At 43.3% G+C, this 23,593-nt stretch overlaps 1 protein-coding gene across 1 annotated transcript; it reads left to right on the forward strand.

Moving 5' to 3' along the window:
* Positions 1-764: 764 nt before the first annotated feature.
* On the forward strand, positions 765-23,353 carry DHRS7 (dehydrogenase/reductase 7). Its single transcript, XM_054400471.1, has 7 exons — positions 765-900; positions 6,659-6,811; positions 12,950-13,056; positions 14,208-14,447; positions 19,836-19,958; positions 22,320-22,535; positions 23,254-23,353. The coding sequence occupies exons 1-7, from the start codon at positions 765-767 to the stop codon at positions 23,287-23,289; spliced, it is 1,011 nt and encodes a 336-aa protein (XP_054256446.1). The 3' UTR covers positions 23,290-23,353.
* Positions 23,354-23,593: the final 240 nt, after the last annotated feature.

Genomic DNA, 23,593 nt, shown 5'->3' on the forward strand with positions numbered 1-23,593 from the left:
AACCCAAGGTCTGAAACACTGGCCAGAAAGAGTGTATGCAAGAACTGGATTTGCCTTGGCAGCTGGAGGCATGGCCAAGGATAGCATCACTGGGGAAACCCAGGTAGGGATGATCTCCACACTGAGAAATAAGCTGCTGCCTCCTGCACAAGGGATGCATCTGGCCTGTGACAAAGGCCGGGGTGACTGCAGCTGAGCTGGGGGCTGCTGGACATATGCTGCAGGGGAGGGGAGAACGGGCATCGCTGGTTCTCCGTGAGGCTCACCTCAGGAAGATGGGCACTGGGTTTTCATCTCTGAACACCAGAACCAAACCCACCCTTGAAGTGCCCGAGGGCGTGCAGCAGCCAGCGCAAAAGGCCGGGTAGCTTTCTCTCCCCATCGAGGAGGGAAAATATGAGGGCCCCACTCCCAGAAGCAGACCTTCACGCCCATGGCATGCATGCCCTTTTCCCTACAAACCCAACGCTTATCGCCGCACCCTTGACTGCGCCAGCCCCATCACCGCAGCGCTCCCGGGGCGCCCTCAAGCCCCGGGCAGCGCAGCGCAGCCAACGGATAGGCGGGTTGGAGTGCGGTGCGGAACAGAACGGAGCTGCCTGCGGAGCGGTGGCGAAAGGGGTGGTGGGAGGCGGGGAGGAGGCCGGCGCCGGCCTGCCGTAGGGCAGGCGCTTGGCTTCCAGCAAAGTGAGGGCGGCCCCCCGCGCGCCGGGGCCCCGAATAAAAGCAAGCGGCGGGGCGAGGGCGGGAGCGAGTGAGCGGCTATGGCGTGGGGCTGCGCGCTGTGCCTGGCGCTGGCGGGTGGAGCTCTCTTGGGCCTGCTGGTGCAGCTGTTCCGCTGGCTGCGGGCCGATGGCGATCTCACGGTGCTGTGGGCCGAGTGGCGGGGGAAGAAGCCAGGTAAAGTCGCCCGCCAGCAGGCGCCGACCCGCCGGCAGAGAGGGACGTGGTGGCCGGGGGCTCTGAGTGGGAAGTGGTGTGGCCGGGGGTGCGCCACAAGGGGAAATGGGCTGGTGGCTTGTGGGGAGAAGAGGAGACGCCAGGGACGAGCTAACACCTCAGCTTGGTGGAACCAACCTCCCGGCAGCTGCCTCATGGGCTTGTCCTTAGACAAAATCTTAACGGCTTAATTTTCCTGCCCTTGTCCAGCAAGGCTTGTGGTAGTAAAGGACTCATGTCAGTAAAGGAGCTCTCTGAAAGCAGTTTCACAGCAGCGGTCAGCTCCAGCAGATCTGTGGCGAGGGCTGGCTCGTTTGGCCCCCAAATGGTTACTTTGCACTGTTTCTGGGCAGATGGCCGGGTCTGTCATCGGTATGTGGAGTAACTGAGTCCGCGGGTGGAGCGTGGGGTTCTGGGACAGCGTTAGAGGAAGGGTCGCAACTTTTGCACTTCGTTCTGACACGTTCAAGCAGATCTCAGTTTCACAGTAGTGCTGGAGATGTTTGCAACGAAGTAGAGATGGATGTTAATGTTTAAATTAAATGGGCTTCCTATTAATGAGAGTTGTCCCCTGAAAGACACAAGGGAACAGCACCACATGACTGCTGCTTGTGGTTCTCTACCCGTTCTGTAAGATACTGCTTGTGACACCTGTGGGTACAAAACTTCAGTAAAATGCGATCAGATTTTCAACTCTTGCTCATGTTGATCTTTGTAATTTGCCTGCAATTCCTTCTCCTACTTGACAAAGATCTTTAAAAAAACATAGGGTTTTGTTGCTTAATAGAGGCTTGATCAGAAGAGCCACAAATTGCTCCCTTAGCTTAGCCAGCAATGGTCATACAGAGCTGCTGGCAGCTGTGCTTAGTGTGGGTGGTTGAGATAAAAGCAGAGAGCTCATGTTTGTGTCTGACTGGTCAGGGAAAGAGGCTGACCTGAAAGATGTGACAAGGGACACTATAGGCCTGTCACATGTGGAAAATGAAAATGGATGTTGGGTTGAGATAGGGAGATAGAACTGCATTGAGTGAGGGTGAATTGTGAAGGTGTGACTGGGAAGAACATGGAGTGAGAGTTTCATAGAATCATAGAATGCTTCAGGTGGGAAGGGACCTCCAAAGGTCATCTAGTCTGACCTCCCCCCAGTCAGCAGGGACGTCCTCAACTAGATCAGGCTGCCCAGGGCAGTTGGGGTGTGAGACCATGTTTTGGTAGGGGGTGGTAGTGCAGGTGAAGGTTTGCATTAGGAAGGCTTGAGAGAAGAGTAGGACACCTCTGTCTTCTGCTTTCAGGATAAGCTTACTGCTGAAGTGCCTGTTCATGTAGTGGAGAAACAAACAGAAGAGATGCACAAGTAATAAATCTCCAAGAAACAGAAAATTTTAAGTCTATATGAGCAGTCTTCTGTAATTCTTTGGATATGCAGCCCAAAATTTTATTGTAACTCCCATCAGGTAGCTCCCTTACTGTAAGAAAAAAAAAACAAAACAGCTTTGTGGGTGGACTTTGCAAAGATCATGGAAAGACTCAGGGCAGAGAAACAAGGTAAATCTTGACTAATTCAAACAGAATTGAAGCTTGTCCTGAGGGTTCTGTGTGCAATGCCCATCAAAATATAGGAGCTATCAGGTCAAGATAGTGTTATTTGAATGTAGCCTTCAGTCTTACTGGAAACCTTTTAGCTCATCTCTAAAAGTTCCTGTATAAAGAGCAATGTAGTAATTTTCTGATGTAGTTGTTACAACGTGAAAAGAATCGGGCAGAATTGCAGAATCACAGAATCTTTCAGGTTGGAAAAGACCCTCAGGATCACCAAGTCCAATCGATAACCCTGCTCTACAAGGTTCACCCCTAAACTGCATCACCAAGTACCACATCCAGACGACCTTTAAACACGTTCAGGGTTGGTGATGCAACATAAACTACTTTTCCCCCACTTCTGTTTCCCAGCCTTAGTGCATGTAATTAACTAAGATAGGTAGCTGAAATGGTAGCATTTAAGTGGCATTTTGCTGATAGTCCAGCCGTATTCATATGCAACGGTGGTGTCCCAGTGCCGATCCTCATTATTCGGGTGGGAAAGCAGGAGAGGCAAACATTAGAAAAGATGTTTCCCCTCCCTTTTCCTCCTCCCCATATTGTGCACATAATATAACATGCTTAGATATGTAATGTGTGGATCCCATGGGAAAAAAAAAATCATTTAAAGCTGTTATGGGAGTTGTCACTTTTGCAGTCATTATATTGTGTTATCATGTCTACCACACTGTTGTGGCTGTCAAAGTTTTTGGACATAAAAATGCTTACCAGAAACCAGACTGATGTCGTGTTTCTTTTGTGCTGTACACTATAATTATTAAGAAAGGCCTTAATATAGGTAAGATTGGTTCCATTTCAATGATTCAGTTGTGTAGGGAGAATTCGCTTCTGGATTTAGTCACTGGCAGATGCTGGATTGCATCCCATCTTCTAAACATGTGTGGTCGGGGGACAAGGGTGCTGGGTGACTTCCTCATGTGTTGTGTTTAATGAGCTGAGCAGCAGTCACCCTCAACAGCGTTTTCTTCACAGGCAGAGTAATATTAGCAAGCTTTTGCATGTGACAGCCTATGTATGTGAAAGCCTACTTTTAAAGCTGGCAATAATGGTATGATTCTTCAGGGCTGTGGAGAGGATGTTCTGTTCTAAACCTCCCCACTTCAAATTTTTCTCACAAATTAAATGGCATGGCAACTTTGTGCTTCGGGAGCTGTAAAATGTTGGGTCAAAAATCCTAAATAGAGCTACAAAAGCACTTGGATTACTCGTGGTACTGCTCTGTTCAACTGCTCATTTGTTGTGCCTTGTAACACAGTAGTTAATGGTTAGTAATAAGTATAATCTGCTTTCATTTTTTGATTTGTCATAGTTAATTTTAAATTTATTTCCTGTGACAACAGGACATTTATTTTGGAGCAAGCTGGTGATCTGATACTTACTCTACAATGGCATTTGAGCTAGGTTTTCCAGTAGCTCACTGCTTGGTAACTGTTGGCATGGGGGAATTCGCGTATAACTCTCCTTATCTCAGCTAATTATTCTGTTCACAGAACAAGATCCTGAATAACTGCAGTGAAGCTGCCCAAGACAGGTTGGGAACAGGGAAACTGAGTGGTAGGAGGAAGTGGATTTGTTTTCAGTAGCAAGAGGAGATGAGTGTGGTAAGCAGGGTTGAAAGCATGTCTGTGTTCTGTTCGTGTAGTGTCTGTCTACACAGGTTTTCTGCTAAAACAAAATGTAACAGGAGAGATAAACTCTTGACTTTTCTTGTGGTTAATTCACTGAATTGGTAATGTTTTGGAAAAAAATGTAGAAAAAGAGTGTAAATAAGCTTTACAGACAGCAGCCATTTGATGTAATGGTTAATACAATGGTTATTCCTACAACTTCAGCATCTCTCAAGTTCATAACCCTAGAATACATCTTTGCTTTGGAAAGCGACTGTTGTTGCTGTTGTTAATGTTTTTTAAAAGCAAGCAACCTCCCCCAAAACTACCAAAGCATGCTTTTAGGAGGGGTTTTGCTTTGGCAAAAATACAGTCAGCTTAAAAAAAAAAGAGCAAATAATACTTAACTACCAGTCCCACAGACTCAGGCTGAGCTCTGATAGTCTTGAGTGCTCTCTGCTCTTGCCACAAGGGTGGATTTATGGGATTTATGTCACTAAGACTCTGAAAGTAGAAATTTAAAACTATGTGGTATAGGGAAAACCAGGAAGTAAACCAGGAAGCATATGCAGTCCCAGCTACTTTCTGCAGTGAAGTACTTTTATTACATTAAACAAATGGATTAGTTTCAGTGATCTGGAAAATCCTATTCTGGCCTTTTACAGAATAGAACTACCTTTAAGTCTCAAGAACTATATTTGGCTTTGCCATTTGAATTACACCATGGAATGTTTCTTGGTTGGCTAGACACTGATGGAATACTCTTCTGTACAAACCTAAGAAACAGAAGGAGTAGTTCCTGTCAGTGCTCTGGCTATGTGGGCCAGATTTTCACAAAAAACCTGATCTTTTAAGAACACATGCAGGTGTTAGGCAATGTTATGTTCTGGAAAGTGCTCTGATATTAGTGATCATGCAGTCTTAAATCATATTCTAGAATTAAATGGGTGGTTTTCATCCATCTGTTGTATTTGATGATTTTGGATATGTATCTGGAAAGCTCAGGCTTTTCCCAGTATCCAGGTGTATTATGAAGCAGGGATGATTGCAAATAATGGGTAACAGGCATGTAAGCAGAGGAGTAAAAGGGCTAAGATACTATTATTTTTACTACAGGTTAAAAAACATGCCTGGGCAGGAATTATGAATACACAGGAAATTTATACATGAGCTTGCACTTTAGGAACTCTGTGTGCTGTACTCCAGCCAATGCAGGAATTAACATGCAGCAGATACAAGAGGGGATGAACACCTATTTGCTTTGTTATGATTAGCTGTCTTTCTTCAGAGAATTTTCTTCTGTCACAGAATGTTAAAGGCTGGAAAGGACTTTGAAAGATCATCCAGTCCAACCCCCACTGCCAGAGCAGGATCACCTATACCTGATCACACAGGAATGCATCCAGGCAGGTCTTGAATATCTCCATGGAGGGAGACTCCACAACCCCCTGGGCAGCCTGTTCCAGTGTTCTGTCATACTCACAGTGAAAAAAATTTTTCCTTGTGTTTCCATGGAAATTCCTATGCCTCAACTTGCACCCATTGCCCCTTATTCTGTCATTGGGCATCACTGAGCAGAGCCTGACTCCATCCTCTCGGCACTCACTCTTTACATGTTTATAAACATTAATGAGGTCACCCCTTAGTCTCTTCTTCTCCAAGCTAAAGAGCCCAAGCTCCTTCAGTCTCTTCTCATAAGGAAAATGTTCCACTCCCTTAATCATTTTTGTGGCTCTACACTGGACTCTTTCAAGCAGTTCCCTGCCCTTGGACTGAGGAGCCCAAAACTGGACACAATATTCCAGATGGAGCCTCACCCGGGCAGAGTAGAGGGGGTGAGAACCTCTCTTGACCTGCTAACCACACCCCTTCTAATACACCCCAGAATGGCTTTGGCCTTCTTGGCTGCAAGAACACTTTGCTGGCTCATGGTCAGCCTTTCATCCACTAGGACCCCCAGGTCCTTTTCCCCTTTACTGTTCTCCAACAGGTCAGTTCCTGACCTATACTGATACACGGGGTTGTTCTTTCCCAGGTGCAAGACTCTACATTTGCCCTTGTTGAACTTTGTTAAACTTCTCCGTGTTGACAGTTACTTTGGAACACTCTTGAAGTAGAACAGTATTGGGAAAGGTTTGCGTAGGCTTTTGTTTGGATTTGCAATACTGTAACTGTTTCCTGTTGTTTCCAAGAATTCTCCCCTTTTGTCTGAAGCTCTTTTTGATGAGGCTCTGTGTGAACGGCTTGCAGAAATGCAATCAGATTTCTTTCATCAGGTAGATAATCAATGTTTATTCAGATTAGATTTGGAACAAAGTTCAAGTGGCAAATGAAGAGCTACGAATGATTTCACAACTGCAAGTGACCAAAAAAATAAAGAAGTCAGGATTTTGTAATAGCCAAAAAAAATTGAGCATGTTTCTTAAATGGTATCAGATGAGACCTCAGCGCTGAGTTAAATGCTTACCCTAGCACTGGCAATGTGTGAACTACTGTCTCAACTTTTTTGATAGAAACTGAACTGCGTGGCAAAGTTGTCTGGGTGACAGGAGCTTCAAGTGGAATTGGAGAAGAATTGGCTTATCAGCTATCCAAGATAGGAGCCTTACTTGCCATCTCAGCAAGAAGAGAAGATGAGCTGGAAAGAGTGAAGAAGAAATGCCTTCGTAAGTACAGCTTGCTACTTCATGCAAGCACTTCTGCTCCTGCTCTGATGGAGTTGTCACAGAAGTACTAACCTGCATATCACAGGAATAAATTTAATGATGAAAGTAAGGTTCATACATAACACCACTGTTTGTTTGAATCTGGAATTTTCATGAGTGAGAAGTCTTTGTCTAGACTTGCATTATGAGTTGCTTCATAAGCTAGTGTTACCTAAAAACCTGATTAGCAATTTCAAGTGCTCTTGTAAGATACTAGATTAAGAAAAGGCATAAATACTGTGGGGAATGAAGGAACAAATATGAGGGGTATCATCCTATTAAGAACCAAACCATGTAGCTCCATGCTACTCTTCTTTCACGCTTGTACATCTTACAGGCAGACAACTGACTTTCCGTTTTGAAAAGGAATGAATAGAAATGTTCATAAAAAGTTGTTCAGAGCAAGCACAAGAAGAAGGATCTCCTGTAGATCAGGAGGATCAAATATTAAGTGGAATGTTTCTGTTCCAGTTACCTTTCACATGCCTGCTGAGTCAGGAGTCTGGCTTCATTCCTTCTGTTTTCTGGATCCCACAGCAAGTGGGATAGACAGTTAGTCCATGTTGATAAACAGAAGTTTTGAATGTGTTTAACATTGTCTTTTTTGGACTTTATATCCTGGATAGGTCAGTATACCATATTTTATACTCAGTATATTGTGATACTCACTTTCCTGGTAATATTGAAAGAATGTCCACAGTTTACTTGGAATGAATGCTGGTGAAAAATGAAACGTTTGTCTTGGGTTAGCACCTAAACATTTCTAGAAACCTAAAAGTTGCAGTGGGCTACTAAGAAAATCTATCAAGGAGCTTAAAAAAAATGCACAACTCCTTATTTCTATTTTCTTATGCTTCATAAAAGCAGCCACATAGGTACCTTCAAAAGGAAGCAAAGGACCTGAGATGACAGTGTGGTTCATTGGTGGCCATGGTAAAATTCCACTGACGTATGATGCAATGTTTAGTTTTCAGCAAAAGCATGCAACTGCATTTGTGTCAGCGGCCCTTTGCTGTCATTGCAAAACTGGTAACACTGGATAGACCAACAGGAGCTGTAACCTTGCACATCCATTTCCAAATGTGCTAAGGAATAGTCAAGATGACTGCCATCGATGTGAACCAAGAGAACCAAGATGTATATAAGAATTTCTGTCTCTGCCAGCTTGAAGTAACCCTCTGAATGTCTTAGCTGTAGTATATACTGGCTTTAAAGTCTTGCATAGCCATGTGTTTTGCAAATCATACTTTACTGAAATATACGTCAAATGAGTTAGGAATACTGGAAACTCTTTAGCAACACAGCTACTCCAAAAGCTGTATAGTGAACCAGTAAATAGTGAGAGTAATTAAGCCCCCTTCCCCTCCTTTTCTTGCAGCTATATAAACCCAGCTTTCCACCCTTTTGCTTGATTATCATGTGAGCTAGACCCACTAACGCTCTCGGCGGCCCTGTGCTGCACTGTCTCCAGTTTATCAGTATTTGCCTTGAACTAAGGTGGTCAAAAATTGCACACTACTCTAGATGCAGTATTAAACTGCAGGCACTTAAAAGGGACTTCTCTCTGTATGCTTTTGCTAGTGTAGCCCACTAGCAATGGTAATTGCTAGAGCTTATTGCTGAGTTATGTTCAGCTTGCTGCTGTCCTTCAATTGGGACCTCAGATCTTGTTTGGAGAGCTGGTTTGTAGCAATTTGGACATTGACTGGCAGTACTGCATGACATTGTTCTGTCACAGGTGTGAAATTCTGCATTTGACTTTGAGCTTGGTGAGGTTTCTCTGACTGTACTTAGAGCTTGGTAAGATGCCTCTAAATGGCAGTTGTTCCTTCCCTCCAGCATAGCAGCTGCTCCACTAAACCATCTTAACTAGAAACGTGCTCAAAACTTGTGTTTTGTTACATCATTTGAGTCATCAATGAAGGGTTACCACTTACAACTGGCCACCAGTTAGACTGTGAATGGTTGTTTGCTATTCTTCAAGCCCTGTGGTCCAGCCTATTTTTCACTTGCATTGTAATCCAGTCATCTAGACCTCTTGTATTTCCCCAATATAGCCTCAAGGATGCTATGGAAAACAACATAGAGAGCTACGCGTCAAGGTAAATATCATCCACTGCTCTCCCCTTGTCCACAGAGCCAGTCGTCACAAAAAGCCATGAAGTTGGTCAGACAGTGAATGCCTGTGTTAAATCTGTGCTGGCTTTTCACTGTCCTTCATGTACTTGAAAATGGCTTTCAGGGGGAATTGCAACATAATTTTCCCAAAGACTGAGGTTAGACTGTGTGCCTGTTGGTTTAATCGCTGTGGAGCTATACTCCACTTACTAGGTACCTTCCACAGAGGAGTGAGGTCAGCTCTTTTAAGCCTTGGATGTATATATTGGCCTTCTTACCTTTACAGTTTTTCCCTAACTTTGTCTTCCTGTGATGTTGGTAGTATTTCTTTTCCCCTGGAGTCCAGCCTCAGGAGTGTGGGACACCTGAGAGGAGATCTTGCCAGTGAAGACTAAGGCAATGAGTACCTCTTGTTTTCCTGTGTGCTTTATCACTTTTTCACTGTCTCTGTTGGTCAGTGAGCTCACTGTGTCTTTGGTCTGCCTTTTGTTGGTGCTGAAGCTTTTGTTGCCTTTCAAATTCCTCACAAGTTTCAACTCCACCTGAGTGTTGATCTTCCTATTTGCATCCCTGCATGCTTCAGGGTTTGGGTCCCCATACTTCCTGGGTGTCTTGACCTGCTGCCACTTGCATGTCTGCTTTTCACAACTGGGTTCAAGAGGTTTGAGTAGTGTGGGGTGGATTGGGATTAAGCTGCAACGTGTAACATGACATGAGTGTGAATTTGGCTGAATTACATGGCATAATTTGAGCTGATAGATTTTAGTGTGCCAGCTGTAAATGCTCTATACACTGGCAACTTAACTGGATAGTTTTCATGGTAATGTCAGAAGCAAGTGCATTTCTCTTGTTCAGAACTCAGAGACACCACCCTACCTTAATTGTTTATGCATTTTACACTGCTTAAAAGCTAAAAAAGAGGGAGCGAGAAGGAAGGTATCATAAAAGCTACGGTAATGCCTGTTGAGTCATGCATATGCCAGCAAAATGTTTCGTTGTCAGAGAAAACAACTTGTATAACTTACATGGTTCCTGCAAGTGGCTTCTATATTTTCCCCAGCTGCATTCTGCAACATGAGCTGAATTTCACCAGTAATTTTGAGGCTATTTTCTTTCAAAAGCCTTGGAAAGGAAAAAATAAAAAGGAGATGGAGAGTATATTTCTTGCTTTGACAAGGCTCAAATATGATTTAAATATAGATAGGCCAAACAATCTATAAATTACAGACTTCCACAGTAATTGAGGTTGGAATGGAGCTCGGGAAGTCATGTTGTTCAGCCTCTGCTTAAAGCTCATGTTCTGTTAAACAACATCATACTAGATGGAGATAGAGAAGGGAAGTGCTGAAGGGCTGAGTCTTTATTGTGTTTAGAGAAACTGCTGTTTCGGATTAACATGTATTGGAAAGAGTTGATCTGAAATCCTGAATCCTCTGGGGATGAAATCCTCTGGGGAAAGGAGATGAGCCTTTGATGTAACAACAAAATATTATTCTAAGTCAGCATTACTTAGGCAGCTGTCTTTCAAAAAAACAAGTCGGCCTTGGGTAATTCTAACTGTGTTTTTAGTTAAAAAGTAACTTGAACCTAATGAACCACCAACAGGGAAGAAGCAGCCCACAATTGCTTGAAAAGAAAATGTCCGTTAGAAGACTACTGCTTGGGTCATTTGATCCTAATGAGAAGCCATAGATTGTAAAGTCTCTTATGTAAGGAGACTTCAAAAGCCCTCCAGAAGATACTGTTTCACAGTTCCATAGCTGGGTGGAAGTGGCCTTTGTTCTGGGTAGACTGAGCTTTGAGTGCTCAGTTGTAGATGTGCCACAGGTTGGCAGCCCTGTGCAGTTCACTTTGCAGCTGGAGACCCTTCACTGAAGGATGTTAAGTTACACATGCTCGGAGTTAAGGTCTCCCACTTGCTCCTGAGTGTTTTTCTCTGTTATTTTAATTCATAGAATCACTGAGTGATGGGGATTGGAAAGGTCCTCTGGAGATCATCTAGTCCAATCCCCCCTTGCTAAAGCAAGGTCACCCAGAGCAGGTTGCACAAGGTCACATCCAGGTGGGTTTTTAAAGTCTCCAGAGAATGAGACTCCAGCCTCTCTGGGCATCCTGTTCCAGTGCTGTGTCACCCTCACTGTAAAGTTTTTCCTTATTTTTAGGTGGAACTTCCTATGTTCTAGTTTGTGCCTATTGCCCTTTGTCTTATGGGCAGTACTGAAAAGAGACTGGCCCCATCTTCTTGACACCCACCCTTTAGATACTGATAAGCATTGATAAGATCCTCACAAAATTAAATCCTGTTACTGAGAGGATTTTTTTTTTGCCTTAAAACCATCATTTTGGTATCAGGCAAAAAAGGAGGTGTGGAGTATTAGGAGTTTCCTATCAGTGAAAGAAACAGAGAACATAATTCTGACAGTATATGAAGTGGAACATAGGATTGTGTACCTGCCTTCAACTCCATGTCCAGTTCTGGTCATCTGCCAGGAAATCAATGAGGTGAGTGGAAGAAGTTCAGAAAAAGAGTAGCAAGAATGTTTGATGTTTTGCAAAAGCTGTCTGAGGGGTGACAAGAGCAAGGATCCCTCTCTTTAGAAAAGAAGTAAGGACAGAGGTGTATGGTCTGAGTGCTTTTGAGGGTGGAAATTGGATGGTACATCTGGTTGATCTAAAACAAGAACTAGGCCTCTGGTTTGATATTTCCTGAAGTCAAAGCTTCTTTACATATAAAAGACCACTTTCTTCCTTCCTTATTAGCAGTCTGTGCCACTTCCTCTGCCTTTTTCTTTCCCTCATGTGTAGCTTTCTTGGCTGGGTTGACTGTGTGGTCTTGTTAATCCATGGCAGAAACGCTCCATATCTCAGTAGGTTTCAACTCTGCAAATCTGCTTGAGGCAGCATGAGGTAGAGGTGTGTCTGTGATAGGACAGTTTAAACTTCATAGATTTCACTGATGTTTTTCTGGAAGAAAGAGAGGGAAATATGCACATGGAGGGACTGGAAATACTTGTAGCTTTAAACCAGATAGATGGGTTCATTTTAACCAGTAACCTGAACACTAGTGACCTTTGAACAGAGACAGCTTATGGAGTTAAGTAGCCTCCTTACTTGTATATCACTGTAAAGACAAAGTTCAACTCTATCTGTATATGCAAGTAGTAATAAAGATCTCAGAGCCTTAGGCTCTCTGAAGAGTGCAGTTGGTTAAAGGGGAGCAGGGACACTTAGTTATGGCTAGGAATCAATTTAAAAACAAAATTAATATAAATAAAGTGAAAAAATCATTATATAGCTAAAACCCTGAAAAGATAAACATGAAAGATTTTATTTTTGTGAGTCATCTCCCTCAAAACCCCAGGATAACAAATCACTGTTCAGGAAATACTTTCTATGGCAAAGGTCAGTTGCTCTGAAGGCTTGAACTTGATGACAGCTGACTTTTTATTTCAGGAGGTGGATATGTTAAAAGCTGTCAGTTAAGCAACAACCTTCTCCTTCTACCTCCTCCAATAATCTTGTTTGTCTAGACTTTGCCTCACAGCTCCTCATGTATCATGTGGTGTTTTGGGTCTTAATTGTACTGTCCTGTTGTCAGGAAGAAACGTGCTTGTCCTGTTAACATAAAAGCAAAGTGTCAAGGCTGCCAATATGCTCAGTTTCTGAATGCCTCTGTGAAAAATTTCACCTGTTACTCCTAGCTGTGGAAAATAACTTGGAGAATTGAATTGTCTGTATTGTGCTACACAAGCCTGTTTTGCTTTTCATAAGCAAAAACATCATGACGAGAAAAGAAAGTCTTGATAGGAGCAGACTGAAAATGGAGATCAAACTGAAAACAAAGCAAGCATTTTATTTTCAACTTAATGTTACAAGTTTTGGTGTTCTTTTGTTGTAATGTAATGTTTAGAAGCAGATTACATTTCCCATGGTTGTTTTATCAGGAGTCTTACTGGTTCCCATTCATCTGGTTGTTTTTAGAGATTAGCAACTTGAGTGAAAAAGATATCTTTGTTCTGCGTCTCGACTTGACTGATAGAAGCTCTCATGAAGCTGCAACCAATGCTGTTCTTAAGCATTTTGGCAAGGTAAGGTGTGCTTCTGGGGTTAAACTCCTTTGTCTTCTCTATGTCCTACCCCTGCATTTATGTTTGTATTGCACTGCTCTCATGACAAATTCACCAATGCCTACACCTTTCTTAAGTTTCAATATTAAACCTGCCCAAAAGTACCTGAATTTTCATTCCTTCTGTTGCTTGTGTCTGGGTGTCAGCAGGCTTTGCGGCTGCTGGGTTTGCAGCAATGAACAGATAACCACTGATCTTTACCAAGAACTAAAAATTCACTTCCTTGATGGCTCTGGATTTCTGGATCAACTGGGACAATCCTCAGATTCATATTTAGAGCTAAAAACAATGTATGAAAGTCAGAACACTTACTCTGTAGTTTCTGTAATGGATGTAACTTGGGTTCAGAGACGTATGACAGACTGGACACCAGCTCTTCCTTGTTTTGTGCATAGTTATCTAGATTGCCAGTCCAAAGTATGGAGCTAAGCTAAGGAAGCAGCAGTCAGGTGTAACTAACATGAGACACCTTGCAGAGCTTCAAGGTTTTTCATCAGTTCATTTATATTTTGGTTGTGCAGTGAAGTCACGGAATTGTTCTGGCTGGAAAAGACCTCTAAGATCATTGACTCCAACTATTGATGTAATGCCACCATGACTGTTAAACCATGCCCTGAAGTGCCATGTCTACACATTTATTTATTTTTTTAAACACCTCCAGGAATGGTGGCTCTACCACCTCCCTGGGCAGCTTGTTCCAGCCTGACCACTCTTTCAGTAAAGAAATTTCTCCTGATACCTAATCCAAATTTCCCCTGGCACATCTTGAGGCCATTTCCTCTTACTCTAAATCACTGGTAGCAGATTTGGGTTTTCTGTTCTTTGCTCCAATTGTTTTTACACAAAACATATTTTTAGATGTCACTTTGCAGGATCTGAGCATGAAGTGTTGCTTGTTACAGTGCAGTAAGGTTAATAAATGTTCTTTGAAATAAAACTTTGCAGCTGCCAGTGTTCCTGTATGAGGAGTTAACCTTGTTTGTCATCAAAGATTTGCATTCCTGCTGGCTTATGTATGGCAGAGACATCACTGGAGGGATGAGAGCAGTCACTTAAAAATTGCCTGAGGAAGTGCCTGTGTGTGTTACATGAGTTTATTTATCTTTCCCAAGATTGATGTTCTGATCAACAATGGTGGACGTTCCCAGCGCTCTCTGTTTGTGGATACAAACCTGGACGTCTTCAGTGCCATAATGGAACTCAACTACTTAGGTACCATCTCTTTAACAAAACATGTCCTGAATCACATGATCCAAAGGAGGAAAGGAAAGATCGTTACTGTGAGCAGTGTGATGGGAATCATGGGAGCTCCTCTTGCCTCTGGGTACTGTGCCAGCAAGCATGCTCTGCAGGTAAGTTACGTTTCTGAGATGAATCTCCTTGTGTAATAGACTAGCATCAGTTTGTCCTGTGGCAGAGGACTTCACTCTGTGCTAAAAACACGAGTCTCACCAGAAATCACACACAATATATGTAGCTTTCTCAGGTTCTGAAAGTCCTTTAAAATTAATTTGCTCTGTGTTGTGAAGTACCTCAGCTCCCAGAGTGTAATTTATTTTCCTGAATAAAATTCAAACACCATCTGAGTTGGTCCTAACCACTATGTAGTTCAATTCTAGTGTGAAACACAAGATTTTAGCCTCTTGCCATTAGCTGAAGGAATAGCTAAATCTGAGGACTATTCTGTTGCATACGGAAGACCTGATGTTCTTGCCTTGATTCAGTTAGGGAGGAAAAGTCACTGCAGAGAGTTTTAAGACCACAGCAAATCTTTAGGACAGTAAAGCGAGAGTAGTGATCGGTAAAACAGTCCTCTTGGAGAAATGAGAATTCCTGACCTAGCTGGGAACATCTGAATGAGACTTCCCAATGCTTCTGAGTCCTGTCATGGTGTGAAGAACTGGCAGCTCATAGTGTCTTACAAAGTTACCTTTTGCCTGACACTTTACTTTCTGTATTGCTTGGAAAGAGTTTTTGAAGGTAGTCTTGCTTGTGTAGGAAAGTATAAAAGCAGAGCTTGGTAAAGTATCTGGGGAAAAAAGAAAGCCTGGATCATTGAGGAATCATCTGTTTAACTAGTGAATGTATATAGACATACTTGTCTTGCACCACTGTTTGTCTTCCTGCTAGCGTACATTTTGATCACAGTTAAGATAAACTGCAGCTGTGCTCAGTGCTGATTTAAACTGGCACCCTCCTACTCCCTGCTGGATTTAAGCACAAGAACAGAGTAAATAATTCTGCTTATCTATGGGGTCAATATGTTTTTGACAATTTGACTTACACCACCACAAATGTAACAAGTGGCAGACACTGCAAAGCCACTAAACACTTGAAGGAATGAAGATGTAGAGGACAGTGATAGGCCTCTGCTAGTAAAAAGTTTTCTGTTGGTAGGGAGAGATCTGCTGCTCTTAGTTTGGGTGGCAGCAGTGAAACTGCCTATTAGAGGTCATCTTTTGGGTTAAGTCTAGATGATCTAAATGAGAAGAATGCAATGAGCAGAAGCATGAATTCTCTTGATGTTCCTTTACTAAGTATTCTTTCAGTTGAATTATCCTTTGGGTGTGGTGTAGTTGGACTAAGCATGGCTAATTAGCTGCAGAGCAAAAGGAATTCACATGTTGCTAAAAAAATTCTCAGAACTCTGTCTCTCACATTAAGATGAAGAACATGGATGAAGCTTTAAAGAGACAGTTAACTAAAATTTCTGCAATAATTAAAAATAAGCTGACTGAACTGCTTATATCTTTGAAAGCTTCTATCTGCTCAATAGTCAAGCCAGCATCCAAGCCTCCTTTCTTCTTCCTTTCACAGTAATTCTGCAAATACTAATTGCATGCGTTTAAAACATGTTCTTTGTGGTATAGATTTTGAAGAGACTCTGCCTGAGAGTCTCTTACAAGTCTGGAGCTACAGCTCCAGTATGGGCATGAAACCTTCCAAAACTGGAAGAGCTTTTTTGAACTACGAATCTCTCCAGGACAAGTCAGATGAAGGAAGTCTGTAGGAATAGCACTCCTCTTCAGATAGCCCAGTAGCCCATCTCTGATGGTGTCCAAGAGGAAATAGCTCAAGGGGAGGGAGGGCAGAGGAAAACTAAGATCAGGCATAAATAGATGCTTCTCCTGTTGTGTTTGCCTAGCGTGTATCAACCTGTATTCTAAGCTCTTCTTGAAGTGAAGATTGCACTTTGGCCACCAGTTATTAAATCTGTCTGACATGAATTCGTCTGTTATGGTGTTTGATTTTTTTCATATTTGTGCCCTGGGGTCTACCACAGCTGACACAGTTCATGCTGCAATCTCAATTATGCCTTTTTTTTAGAAGTCCCTTCTTTGGTTCAGTGTGGGGATGTTTTTCTTTTTTTCTTTGTCTTTTAAAAAATTCTTTTAAATGGCAGTTGGGGGAGGAAAGAAGGAATTCTGCTAAGAATTAAAATCTGTTCTTGAAACAATCATGCTTTGATTAATGTCAGTTGGAATCCTTTATAGCAGCTTTCTACTGATGAAGTTACCCTTTATTTCATTTCCTGAAGTGCTGTAAGTTTGTGAGTCAGGTCCACAAGTCTGCATCTCACTGATGCAGTTTCTTTCCTGGTCTGATGGTACTCATGGAGATCATGTGCCTTTCCTCTGCTTGTAGTTCATGGTAGCATATGGGGGGCCTTCAAAATACTGTTTAATCTGGAACTTGTCTAGTAAGCACATGGACTGCACAGAGCAGCAACCACTGCTCTCTTTGTTCAGTGTCTGGTTATCTGGGAGACTTCTAAATGTTTCTGCCATAGCAGAAGTCAGTTCAGCCTTACCTTCTTCAGTATGTTCTATGATTAGGTCACTAAGCCAGAAAGGCCCAGAGATTGCTTAAAGCAGTTCCCATTCCACGTACTTTATGTCTGTATGTTAGAACTGGCTTGAGGCTGGGCTTAGTAGAAATACTCAGATTCGTCCTCTTGCACTTGAGTTCCTTTATTGCTTCAAATATGGGTCTGCTTCTGCCTGAATTTAAGGAAAAGAGAGCATCTTCCTTTTCTTACTTAGGAATTTTAAGCTTCTGTTCTGGGAGGAAGTGGAGTGATTTCATACCACCTACCTTTAGATAGCTAAGATAAATTAATTAGAGATCCTCTACATTCTGTAAATGAGAGTCACAAGAGACAACAGAATATTCTGATCTTCAGGAAGCTCTGCTGAGTGCCCATCAGCCAGGATTTCAGCTGAGCAGGTGTCCTGGCCTTCCTGTGTTCACAGCAAAGACTACACATCTTCCATGGCATAAAATCTTGGAACTGCAGCACAGGGAAAGGAGGGCCCACACAAACACCTTGAAATGGAGTGGGATAGCATAATGAGCACAGAGCAGAAGCAGGAGCTTGCTGTGATCTCTGGTTGTGGCCTGTGCAATCCATCAGTGAAACAGGTCTGACTTGCACAGTGCTACTTGAACAACACACTGAAAAAGCCTCAGCAGTCCTGTACTTGGCTCTGTGTAGACAGGATATCCAAAGATAACATAAGCTCACTAGACCAGTGCTCAGCTTTTGGTATCTTGCAGCTTACTCAGGTCAGCAAGGCTTCCTTGGTAATGCTTGGAGAGAAGGAGCAATCTGAGTGGAAAGTGCCAGAGACAAGTGTCTTCTGTAGGAAGGTGCCTAAGTTGCTGACAGAGCTGGCAACTGCTGTGTGCTTTTGTGAGGCAATTAAGGACTGCGGGCAGGTGCCCATTTTTAGGTAGAACTTGGATCCCACAAGCTTCCCAGCATTTGAGCAGCTGCAGATGCTTTGTCTCAAGTGACCAAGCAATATTTCTGCCTTCCTTTCTATCACAACATTGCCAGGCACACACCCTTCCATCTCCTCAACTCCTGGAAGTACATCTCAAGTTTGTCTCCTTCAGGCAGAGCAGGAGTCAGCTCTATTCCTCACCATCCCAAATTGCCAGGGAGTGTTGAGGGAGCGTGGGCTGGGAGAGCTGTGGCTTAGCCCTGTTCATGCAGTTGGGTGTTGATGGAATAAGTCACGATTGCCTTGAGGAGGGAAGGTCACTGTGTAGGCTGCTGTTCAGCTCTTTCTAGGAGAGCCTGGTCTTCCTGTCATTGCTGTGGTGAACAGGATACAGGGGTGAACAAGGAGCAGTACCATGTCTTCTCCTCACCCACCTGGCCATGCTCATGACATGTGTTGCCTTCTCCCTTTTGGAGTCTTTTTATGTGTTACTTTTCCCTCAGCTGGGCAGACAGCACAGCGGCTGTAACAGGACTGCACAACTTGGGGGTTAAGTGACTTCTGAAATGAGTGGGCTCAGGACCCCTCAGGGAAAGGAGAGGATGTGGAAAGTGCACGTCAGGGCTGTAGATCAGCCTTGTGTTGTAGATAAAGCAAAGCTGTATTGGTGTCACACCTGAAGGTGTGTACCAGGAGTGAAGGGGGCTCCTCTCAAGACAGGAGGTAATCTAGGGGAGGGCCAGGGTTTTTAATCCAAAACAACGAGGTGGTTTGCAGGTCTGAGATGCTTTCTGGTGTGTCCATGAGCAGACTTCTGGGCATGTATGTGTTTTTGTTAGAACTCAATCTTCTAAGTTATAAATCCTCAGGCTTTGAGAACATGCTGTGGAGGTCTGATGTTAGATACAGGGCCTGCAGGTGCTTAGACCTTTCAGTACGTGGCCAGCATTTTCATAGAACCAACTGCAAAGCCCATAGGCAATCTGAGCTGGAATGAGTCTGGCAATTGGGAAATTAGAACTGATGTGCTTGGTTGTAGGTGTGCAGCTCAACCCATGACACTGGCTTTAGTGGATTGTCCCAGTAATCAGAGGAGCGGATCTGACTGATTTTAGCCCTGCTGCAGTTTAGTTTAGAACTCAGGGTCAGCCAACCCTCTTCCCTAGGTAGATGGGAGCACAAATTAGGAAGTTTTATTACAGTTGGAGAATTTTACCAGCTTGTGTTCACTATTGTGACACAAGAGTGTGTATTAGAATAAATACAGGGAACTGTTACTAACCAGGTCATAGGTAACACATGGTGTGTTTCCTAAATCATAGCTCTACACTATCAACTTTGGGAGGAAACACCTTCTTGCCCATGAGTAGTTGCTATTTAAATGTAAATTGATACAGATACAAAAATTTTGTGTCCTATTAAATAAAAGAAATACTTGCAGCTTCTGTAATTATAATTTCACTTAGATACTTAGCATATTTCTGAGCTGAAATAAGATTTATATCTACGCAAATGTCAAACTCTGCAGCGAATCTTGTGGTGCAGAATTACTCTGTAAGATATCAGGGTGCACCTTTTGTTTGTCTGGTGAAAGCTTTTCCTCCTCTTACCAATACCAGTGTCATTTAGTAGAAGCAATTTAAAAGCTTCAATCTCACCACAAAGAGCAATTCACCTGCAAAAGAGAATTTATGTGAAATTGCAGTTCTCTTAGAATTGGTGGTGCTTCCAGCTCTAAACCAATGAGGCTGGGGACAGCAGAATCTTGACTGTTTAGAGAAGTTACTGTGTATGGGAGAGATTCATCAGTGGTTTATAGATCAGTGTCTGTAATTGCAGATAAAATTTTCAGTTAGCCATTGAGTGTGAAAAGTCAAAGCAATAGAATTGCTTTTAGCATAATACTGTTGTCTTTACAGCATAGAATTGGTGTGAAAATATGTAATCAGTTAAACCTTGGTACATGTGGAAACATGCAAAGGAAGATCTTCACATTCTAGCCTTTTCTTCTAGGGTTTTTTTAATTCTCTTCGGACTGAGCTGACTGACTACCCTGAGATAAGCATTATCAACATCTGCCCAGGACCTGTGCAGTCTAAGATCATACAAAACGTCTTTACGGAGAACCTCGCAAAGGTAAGGACTCAGTTCTGTTGTGATCGTTCCTTTTAAATCTAAGACAGGACTAGGGCAGTGATCTCACCCCTGTACTTGGCCCTGGTGAGGCCACACCTCAAATACAGAGTTCAGTTTTGGGCCCCCTGCTACAAGAAGAACATTGAGGTGGTGGAGTGTGTCCAGAGAAGGGCAACAAAGGTGGTGAACAGTCTAGAGCACAAGTCTTACAAAGAACAGCTGAGGGAACTGGAGAAAAGGAGGCTGAGGGGAGAATTTATCACTCTCTACAACTACCTGAAAACAGGTTGGAGCATGGTGGGGGTTTGTCTGTTTTACCAGGTAAGAAATGATAGGATTAGAGAATGGCCTCAAGCTGTACCAGGGAAGGTTTAGGTTGGACTTTGGGAAAAAAATTTTACTGAAAAGGTTGTCAAGCCCTGGAACAGGCTGCCTAGGGAAGTGGTGGAGTAACCATCTCTGGAGGTATTTAAAAGCACTCAAGGACATGGTTTAATAGTGGACTTGGCAGTGTTGGGTTAACAGTTGGACTTGATGATCTTAAAAGTCTCTTCCACACAAAATGATTCTACAGTTCTTTTAAATCTAAACTTTTAATCTAAAGTTTTGCTGTGGGGCCAGTGATCCTTCTGTAGTTTTCTTCTGTTCCTCCTAGCAAACACTAGCCTCATTTTCTTGCCAAAAAGGTGTAAAACTATGTATGGTCTTACAATTCTTTGTGGTGTCAAGTCTGTATCAAACGAAAATAGAGTTTGAGAGTTGTTATGCCTCTCTGACACACACAATCTAAGCCTGGTTAGGTTTACTGTCCAGCCACCCCTGGGGGAAAGGCCAGGGTTTTCTGGACACAGTTCTGCCTGCAGAATGCTGTCCTTTCTGCACAGGTAGCTTTTTGTTTGCCCTAATCACAATGTCCTGTTTTGTTGACGCTGCTGCTGGCAAAGCCACTGGAGTCAGCTGATGAGAAGCATGCATTCTTTCCTTGTTAGTGATTGTTCAAGGAAAAAAAGCAAAACCTTCCAACTGCACAATTGCTTTTAATAAAGGCTGGCTAACAAAGTAGCTGGCAAAAATTGCTGCTGTGATACATCAAAATGTAGTATATCCTAAATTCCTTCAATTTAAAGCTCAGGAGGACCCACTTAGTGACTAGGGGCAGGGAAGCAGGGGGGAAGTCTCCCATGTTGAATTGAGTTGTGATAGGATTTTTGGCTTGGAAAACTTCATGCTTCTGTGGAAGAGCAGTATGGAGAGTTTGCCAAGCTAACATTTCAGAATTCAGCATGGCAAAGGACCCGGGAGGAAGGCCTAATCCAGGTTAGAATTGTTTTTGCTTTGGAAAACAGAAGAACAGATTGATAGTGGTCTGTTATTGCTGGAGTGAAACGTACGTAAACTCAGAGGGCTGTGGCTTGCATTCACTGAGCAATACATGTAGACAAGTTTTGAAGATGGACATCCCTGCCACTGAAGAAGCCTGTTGCTCTTCTCTTTTTTGAGATGGCTACCCACAGAAGAGAGCTGACAGGGATGTATCAGTTACTGGCAAATGGGGCCTCATCTACTAACTTGGTTACTGAGCAATTTGTAGCATGTAACAACAGTAGGCAGCTGGGGAGAGGAATGCTCCTATGTTTCAGAACCCTTAGCTGCAGAGTGGGTAACCTGCTCTGGTAGAATGAACTGCCATGAAGATGATTGGAGGATGTGGGAACAGGCTGCAAGAGTTGGAGCTGTTCAGCCTGAAGAGAAGGCTCCAGGGAGACCTCATAGCAGCCTTACAGTCCCTGAAGGGGGCCTTCAATAAAACCAGGAAGGAAATTTTTACAAGGGCGTGCAGTGATAGCATGAGATTGAAGCTTGAGGAGGGGAGATTTAGACTGGATATTAGGGAGAAATTCTTTACAGTGAGGGTGGTGAGATGTTGGAACAGCTTGCCCAGAGAAGTTGTAGATGCCCCCCTCCCTGCATGTGTTCAAAGCTGGATTGGATGAGGCCTTGAGCAATCTGGTCTAGTGGAACATGCCCCTGCCAATGCCAGGGGAGTTGGAAATAGATGATCTTCAAGGCCCCTTCCAACCCAAACCATGTATAAATCTATGAATATCCTTCATGGTAAAACAAAAGCCGTGCTTTATGCACACATGTGGTAGAGGGAGGCAGTTTCCACACCAAACACTAGAGAATCATGTTGCACGGGGTTCCCCAGTCTGTCTCTGCTGTCCTGCCTGGGTTACTCTACTTGGGCACTGTGGAGAAGCTGTGGAAGGAGTATGTCTTGCGCAGAGCCTGACCCTTTCTCTCCCTCTGTGGTTCACAGAGATCCAATTCTAATCCCTCCTTGCTCTCTCTGCCCTCCAGTCCATAGAGAACAGTGGTGATCAGTCTCACAAGATGCCAACTGACCGTTGTGTCTGGCTCACTCTGGTGAGCACAGCCAATGACCTGAAGGAGGCCTGGATTAGTGACCAACCCTACCTGGCTGTCTGCTACCTCTGGCAGTATGCACCCACCTGGGCCTGGTGGCTGATGAACAGGATGGGCAAGAGGAGGATACAGAACTTCAAGAGCGGTGTGGTAAGTTTATTCCTCTGCTTGGCTGCTTTTTTTACTCTACTGACAGACTCTTTAGCCATGGGAACATTGGGATTGCATTTTGGATCAGTTTCTTTTCTCCCACCTTGCTTCCCTAGCAGCTGATGCCAGGCCAGACCCCATCGCTGCATTCCTGGTAGTCTAGAATTACTGCAGCGTGGTCACATCACAGCACGCTGAAGTCACAACATTGTGTAGTGCCAAAGGTCTGGCTCTGATCCTCATCACACAGGCTGAGTTCAGAACTCAGCATTAACACACAGCTGTGCTAGAGGGCACAAGTGTAAATTATTTAATGCAGCTTGGAATGAAGGCTGTTGAACACATCTGCCTTGGTTGTCTCTAGTTCTTCTATCAGGCACATAACCATTAAGCAATGCTGCTGTCTGTCAGGGGCTCTTCGCTCACATTTATATCCCTGAAGCCAGATGTGCAGTGTTCTGTGCTTGCAGTGCTGCTTGCTAGATGGTATTTTTCTTACTGCATTTTTGTCAAACTTGGTACAAGACCCTCACATCAAAGTACTCCAAAAGCAAGAAATAATAATAAAAAAAAAATAGGGGGTGGCCTGTGCAGCATTAAACTTCCTCTTTCTACACTAACTGCCTGCTGTCACAGACTCTTTCAAGCAAAATAACACTGTTGGAAAAGGACTTAAGTAAGGGGAGAAGATTGCTGATTTAATGTCCTTTCACTCCAGGATGCTGATGCCTCTTATTCAAGAAAGAGGAAGTAAGGACAAGCGTGTACAAAATCCTGCTGTTCTTCTTCTAAGGCTTGAGAAACTTTTCATATTGCATGACTGCAAAAAATTTTTTTTTTTTTTCTGTTGCATCTTTGTCATCATGTAACTTGACAAATCTATTAAGCTGTACACACACTTGAGTAAATAAAAATTGCTTTCTAAACATAACCTGTTTCATGTCAGATTCCCACAGGCTGATTTTTTATGCTTTCAAGAACTAAGAGAGGTGATATGGTGTTACCTTTTTTCTGCTGCTACAGCAGTGGCCAGTACTTGGTGAGGCAGCTAAAAATTC

The sequence above is a fragment of the Indicator indicator genome, chromosome 4, assembly GCF_027791375.1.
Source record: "Indicator indicator isolate 239-I01 chromosome 4, UM_Iind_1.1, whole genome shotgun sequence".
NCBI lineage: Eukaryota > Metazoa > Chordata > Aves > Piciformes > Indicatoridae > Indicator > Indicator indicator.